The 7,905-nt window shown below is 35.5% G+C and overlaps 1 protein-coding gene across 2 annotated transcripts in view; it reads right to left on the bottom strand.

Moving 5' to 3' along the window:
- Nucleotides 1-7,905, bottom strand: part of xpr1a (xenotropic and polytropic retrovirus receptor 1a) — a 227,685-nt gene extending 219,780 nt beyond the window's left edge. For both annotated transcript variants that reach the window (XM_061887976.1, XM_061887975.1), the window contains exon 1: nt 7,316-7,905. In XM_061887976.1, the coding sequence (XP_061743960.1) occupies nt 7,316-7,384 (69 nt within the window). In that variant the 5' untranslated portion in view covers nt 7,385-7,905. The remainder of the gene's footprint in view (nt 1-7,315) is intronic.

Below are 7,905 nucleotides of genomic sequence, written 5' to 3' on the forward strand. Positions count from 1 at the left end.
TCACACCTAATTGGGCCATCACTCAATCGGCTTGTCAATGTCGCTAAATCCACATCAGCTTCCATGTGAACAAAAACTGCGATATTTACTAAAACAGCCACTTTGCAGCAGCCTTCTTATCTGCATGTGAACTGCATGGTCAGTATGAATAGACACAACAGTGAGGAGGCAAGTGATAGCTGGGCAGGAGGTTAATTAATCCAGCTTGCACATAAAAAAAACATAAAAATTGACTTTTCTTCAGTCCTTGTGAATGTAGAAAGCTATTTTCACACGTAAAGTACCAGAAGCCGCCACTGTGGATGTGGAATATTTATATCTATTTTTTATTTTTTCGTCCTGTTCAGCTACTTAGGCAAATCATATTGTTGATGTAGATGCCCATATTGGCTATAAAAATGTACTTTCCAAAAGAGAAGTGTGGGATACTTCTCTTGTTGCCTTATTTGTATTAGACTTTATTAAAGGGATTTATATTATTATTTGGTGCAGTCGAGCCGCAGCAGGAGGGGATAGAAAGAGAAAAAAAGTTAAGAGGTGGATAAGACAGAGAGACAACAACAGCAAACACAACAATAACAACAACAGAACAGCATGAGCAAATATGATATATTCCAATATGACGGTAAAAGTAATAGCAAAGAAGCAGTTAGTGAAACATTATTATACTACAAATGGAGCAATAGAAATACCAACAGAAATAGCACTATTGATAATAAATAATAACAATAATTACCTGTATTAGCAACAATACAATTGTTCAAATGCAACAGTACATATTTATAATAATAACTTGAAATACAAAAGAAAGCAGATAACTGGAGGGCAAGAAAGAGAAGCCAACTATATTAACCTTGTAGATTGTTATAGTAACAAAAGGTTAAGCTTTGTCAGTGACATGTGTTACTCAGTTTCCCCTAGGGCAACAACGTTAATATATGTTTGCTGAAACATGATTATGTGCATGAGTGTATGTATGTATGTGTACTTGTATATGTACAGTATGTGTATATGTATGTTTGTGCAGTGAATATATGCACAGTATGTATATATGTATGTTTGTACAGTGAATCTATATGTACATTATGTATGTATGCATGTTTGTACGTATATGTACAGTATGTATACATGCAGTGTTTCTCCCAGAATATTTGTTAAGGTGGTGTCTCTCCAGGTGTAATGGGGCGTCGCCGGGACAGGCGGACAGACGTGGAAGGGGCTGGGTGTAATCACATCACGTCTCCATTTCATCGCTGCCCGGGGGGCAATAGACCACAGACTGTGGTGAAGTAGGCCGGCTTCGTCGCATAAAGAGGCCTACAATTTTTGGTTGTGTTTTCCGCTCCGTATGCTAAATGATATATATCTCAATATTTTTTCCGTAACGTAAAAACAGAACACAAAACAGTCATAGTTACCTGAGATACTAAGTACGTCATTGTTTTGACTTAATAAATATTGACTTACTCAAACAAAATAATGACTACCGGTAAGTCAAATTAATGACTAAAAGTAAAAAAGCGTTTGCATTAAGCGTTTGAAAAAAAGAGTTAAAAGTGGGGCCAAATGCTGACATATGCTCAACTCATCATGCTTGATTTAATACAGCATCTGGGAAGCCTGTAGTTGATTTTTATTATGTAAATGTTTTATTTTTATCAACATGTGATAGCAGGGACCCTGCCATTCAAAATTAGGCTGCTACATTACTAGTGATTATTGTAACTATAGCTGAAAAAATAGTACAATAGCAATAGGAGAGACCACTCATCCCTGAACACCATGGAGTTCATGAAGGCTTTATGATGCTGTTATATTATTAAATCAACTATCGGAGACAGAAACTCTTCATTTAACATATTGTCCTGTTTTGCTGCTTCAACACAGAAAAAGGTAACGTGAAATAACTTAGTTGTTAACTGTAGGTCAATAATGCATGTCTTTCTCTCAGACAGACACGACTTTGCTGTCCGTAACACACACATGCACACATTACAAAATGAGCTAACGTTACGCTAAAAGCTAATTAGCCTTCACCTCAAGGACTGCGAGTGAGTGAGTAAAGTCTTAAAAAATATACTATATACATTATTTTTTTTAAGACTTTAGTTTAGGCGGTGGCTCTTTGTTGCTAAGGCAGCTGGCCACCTCAAAGGCCTACTGAAATGAGATTTTCTTATTTAAACAGGGATAGCAGGTCCATTTTATGTGTCATACATGATCATTTCGCGATATTGCCATATTTTTGCTGAAAGGATTTAGTAGAAAACATCCACGATAAAGTTTGCAACTTTTGGTCGCCAACAGAAAAGCCCTGCCTTTACAGGAAGTCGCAGACGATGACGTCACATGTTGATGGCTCCTCACATATTCACATTGTTTTTAATGGGAGCCTCCAACAAAAACAGCTATTTGGACCGAGAAAACGACAATTTCCCCATTAATTTGAGCGAGGATGAAAGATCCGTGTTTGAGGATATTGATAGCGACGGACTACGAAAACACAAACAAAACAAAAAAAAACAAGTTAAAAAAAAAACGCAATTGCATTGGGACGGATTCAGATGTTTTTAGACACATTTACTAGGATAATTCTGTGAAATCCCTTATCTTTCTATTGTGTTGCTAGTGTTTTAGTGAGTTTAACAGTACCTGATAGTCGGAGGTGTGTGTCCACGGGTGTCTTGACGCCAATGTCTCAGGGAAGTCGACGGCAGCTTTATGGACCGGGCAAGCTCAGCTGATCTCCGGTAAGAAGCGACTATTTACCACAATTTTCTCAACGAAACCTGCTGGTTGACATTCAGTCGGGATCCATGTTCGCTTGACCGCTGTGATCCATAGTAAAGTTTCACCTCCGGGAATTTTAAACAAGGAATCACCGTGTGTTTGTGTGGCTAAAGGCTAAAGGTTCCCAACTCCATCTTTCTATTATGACTTCTCCATTATTAATTGAATAAATTGCAAAAGATTCAGCAACACAGATCTCCAAAATACTGTGTAATTATGCCGTTAAAAGCAGACGACTTTTAGCTGTGTGTGTGTGTGTGTGCAGCGCTCATATTTCCTAACAGTCCGTGACGTCACGCGTACACGTCATCATTATGCGACGTTTTCAAGAACAAACTCCCGGGAAATTTAAAATTACAATTTAGTAAACTAAAAAGGCCGTATTGGCATGTGTTGCAATGTTAATATTTCATCATTGATGTATAAACTATCAGACTGCGTGGTGGGTAGTAGTGGGTTTCAGTAGGCCTTTAACAACAAAGCGCTGCGGGAAACCCTGTATATGTATGTTTGTACAGTGAATGTATATGTACAACATGTGTATATGTATGTTTGTACAATAAATGTGCGTGTAGATGTAAAAACTTTGAGTGTGTAGGTATGTACTGTATTTGTATATGTATGTGGAAGCGTAGGTACCTATTTATGTATATATGTATGAATAATTGTTATTTACTTATATTTAAATGACCAAAGGACTACAGTCCAGTTAGTGGGAAAACAACTCAATGAATGAACTAACAGAAATCACACAGGGTACAAGGCTGCAATATAACATTTATTAGGGCCTATTGGGGTGATATAACATACATGGTTTATATACACATCAGCATTATATGTGGTTAAAAGCTGGAGGTGACACACGTGTCTCTCTGCCATGCTCACTCAGACACATCCTTGCAACACGAGCTTTAAAAATATGACGATTTGAGGAAAATGATTTGCAAATCCTTTTCAACCCATATTCAGTTGAATATGCTACAAAGACAACATATTTGATGTTCAAATCGGTGAGTGCCGAGATGAAGACTGGAAGTGTAAAAAGGCTGTTTGGCATTACACCTGTCCCTGATATCACTATAGACATAACAAAAACATATTAGTCTGAAAAAAAATTTTTTTTAAATATACAGTACATGCAGTTATTTATATACACTTCTATTTCCACATGTGGAACACTTAAATAAAATACAACTTTTGAAACCAAAACCTAGTTTTGGTCAGACAATGACAAAGGTAAATCTGCTGTTAGCAATTATTTTTTTTCCAAATAAAAGCAAGTGCAATACAGCTCATTTTGTCGACCGCCAAACCAAGAGGTGAACAGGGTCTTTGTCCATAATTCATAGAGTTAAATGGAATGGTGCTGTCGGTGCACGTCTGCACGGAAGCTCCCGATGCACAATGAGGCAGGTGTGAAAACAAAATACATAAAATGTGAACATAAAACACATGTCCACTCAGAAATGTCAGTTGTCAACTGAAGAGAACGGCTTGATAATAATATTTTATCATAGGAGCCCTTAAATAATTCTCTCTGCTATTATTGCTTGAGTATGAATAAAGACTTTAGGGTGTGTGTGTGTGTGTGTGTGTGTGTGTGTGTGTGTGTGTGTGTGTGTTTGTGTGTGTGTGTGTCATAATTTCTATTAAATATTTCATGGGTTCAGAAAGAAATCATGAGAGATTATGAGACTATGGAGAGAAACAATATATCTCAATGTTATGCTACGTGGACTTAAACAAAGGAAGCATGCATTTAATCTTTAAACTATATTTCAATCAATCTTGTTTAATTAAGGCAAATTGTTTCTTTGATTGCACCATTATATGTTGAAAAAAATTATGTAATTCAGGGGTGTCAAACTCGTTTTCATTGAGGGCCAGATCGCAGTTATGGTTGCCTTCAAAGGGCCGATTTTAACAATGAGTAATATAAGAATATACATGTATATATAATACATTAACAATATATATATTTTACATAAACTGCAAAAATAATATTTCAATTTTACTTTAAAAACGGGCAGCTCAGTCACCAGAATTTTACAGTAAAAGCAGAGGGTTTTTTTTACAGCATAAAAAAAATAAATAAATGGAATGTAATGGAGAAACAATACCACTGTTTTTAATGGTAAAATTGAAGCAACAGAGCTTCCAGGGTTTTTTTTTAACCGTAAAATCTTGTTTTAGTGTCTTACTGTATATGAAAAAAAACAGTACCGATGTTGATTTTACTATAAAAACTCAGTGAAACAGTAAAATCTATTGTCAATCTTACAATCTACATTTTGATTGATAATTTGTTTTGAAATCATAAGTTAAGCAGATATTTAAATACAGTATTCATCTTTATTTTAACAAAAAATATTTTCGGAATACATGGTAATATAATATTTGGATTTTTGATAGTATTGAATTTTAAAAGATATGCAATTGCATGCGGTACATAATTTTTAATGTCAAAAGGGAAAGAACAAATATATTTAGTAAGAAAAGATTAAGCATCTGAATTAACGCATATTATTTCCAGGCTTTCGCGGAACCACATGAAATAATGAGTTTGACACCTGTGGTCTAAATGGACAGTATTCATTGTTGAGCACCTGTTAATGTGGGTGTAATTAAATGAAGCAATCAAGCTGAATGAAAAGTCAATTAACCTTTAAACTGGACTGTACATCAATGTTTATTTTTGAAAATGTAATTTTGTTTATAGATTATAAACAATCTGTTGTTGTGTTCCCTAATTGGAGTGTACATAAATGAAGGTGTGTGTTGCTGAGCCAGACCTGGACATGATCTGGACTGGACCTGGTTTTAAGAATGTATGTAAGTATGAAAATGAGGCGAAATTTTTGAATGAAAGAAACTGCTGTTGTAAATGTGTCCACTAGATGTCACAATAGCAATTATTTGTATCATTGTAGATGATGCTACATATGTAAAAAATAAAATAAACCACATGATGTTAATGCACCAATCGAGGAAAATGATCAAACTACATTAATGACATCCTGTAATTTGATTTGGATATTATTTTTTTATCTTAATAAATTGAAAATTAGCACCAATGAGTTGACTGATGAACATCATCACATTTATTCATAAAGTATAAATAACGACAAATAAAGATAGAACACTATTAACCGCTACATTTAAGTGTAAAAAAAAAACAACAACATTCTGATGTGTAATTTTTCAGAATGTGCTTGTTCTATTCTTAAACAGAAACTAATTCTGAAGATGTCTTTATTTTTAAGTTATCGTGCCGTGATTTTACCAGTCTGGCCGCCTTGGGAGATAGTTCGATCTAAAATGAGTTTGACACCCCTGCTTTAAACAATCTAATTTCATTGACAACTTGGTCTGGTTAAGATAATGTCCTTTATTTAAAAAAAAGAAAAAAAAAATGTTCTTGAGACAAAAAAGGAACTAAAATAAAATAAAAACAGTTACATAAAAACTTGTAATTAATGAAAACGAGAAAAATGTACTGTTAATGGAATAGCAGTACTGTATACACGGACTGTATGCATCCCTTGTGGACTGCATTTATATACAGTAGTGGTCCCCAACCTTTTTGTATCCGCGGACCGGTTAATGAACGCTTAATGATTTGTCCTGCGGCCCGGGGGGACAAATTATTAAATTATAAAGTTGTTGTTTTTTTTTTTTTGTCATGAAAAAGGGACGTTATTGTGGTTGGTGCACTAATTGTAAGTGTATATTGTGTTTTCTATGTTGATTCAATAAATTTAAAAAAAATAATAATAATTGTTTTCTTTTTTTTTTTATATAAAAATTAATAAAAATGTCTTCTGCGGCCCGGTGGTTGGGGACCACAGATATACAGGACTGTCTCAGAAAATTAGAATATTGTGATGAAGTCCTTTATTTTCTGTAATGCAACTAAAAACAGGAACATGTCATATATTCTGGATTCATTACACAACTGAAATATTGCTAGCCTTTTATTATTTTAATATTGCTGATTATGGCATGAGGAAATATTCAAATTTTTTGAGATAGGATTTTTGAGTTTTCTTAATCTGTATGCCATAATCAGCAATATCAAAATAATAAAAGGCTTGCAATATTTCAGTTGATGTGTAATGAATCCAGAATGTATGACATACTTGCATTACAGAAAATAAAGGACTTTATCACAATCTTCTAATTTTCTGAGACAGTCCTGTATATTGTAGGAACCAGAATATTAATAACAGAAGGAAACAACCCTTTTGTGTGAATGAGTGCACTCATTCACACTAATTCACACAATGAATGAGGGAGGGATGTTTTTTTGATTGGTGCACTAAGTTGTGTTTTTGTATGTTGATTTAATAATAAAAGGTTTTTTTAATTAAAATTAACCTTCCATTAACAATGACACCTCACTCGTAATTGCCTGTCCTTTCTATGTCCACAACTGATTAAGGTCTAGGGATATTTGTGTTTGCTTACCTATAAAAAAAAATTACAAAATAAAAAGCCAAATAGTAAATAAAAAAACAAATGTTACCTCATATTGAAGGTACTGTTTCCTCCACTCAGGGGTGATGTGGGACGAAAGGTGCTCGGCGAATTTCATAGTTTCGCCAACAAGAGTTCACTTTAAGGGGAATTAGTTCCTTCTTCTGCCCGTCAACGTGCTGGCTCAACATGCGGTGCGTCAGCCGGACGCGTCCCGCTCGCTTCACTCGACTTCCTCGGCTCCGCGGTCCCGCTCAGTGCTCGTCGATCCGGTCCCGTCCCACATACTACTAACTACTTTTTTTTGCCCAGAACGGTTTGCTTTGGCAGGGATTCAGTGACCAGGGTTGTTGAGAGTGTGTCTCGGTGACTTTGTCCCGTTTGTCCCTCCGCGTGTGGGTCTGGGGACTGAGCGGTCCGCCATCAGTGACGTGTGTGCGTCATAGCGTGCGCTCTGTCAGCTGTCTGGGTTTCTACCACCCGCCGCGACTTCCGCCTCTTCAACCTTACACACTTTTCAATACAGCAACTTTAGTGTGCTGTTGATTGCAATTGTTTTATGAAAAATAAACTTGTCTCGCTGTATATAAAAATATATTTTTGAGTAATTTCGTTAGAGTGACCTTCTCGCTTCCTGTT

The sequence above is a fragment of the Nerophis ophidion genome, linkage group LG26, assembly GCF_033978795.1.
Source record: "Nerophis ophidion isolate RoL-2023_Sa linkage group LG26, RoL_Noph_v1.0, whole genome shotgun sequence".
Classification (NCBI taxonomy): domain Eukaryota; kingdom Metazoa; phylum Chordata; class Actinopteri; order Syngnathiformes; family Syngnathidae; genus Nerophis; species Nerophis ophidion.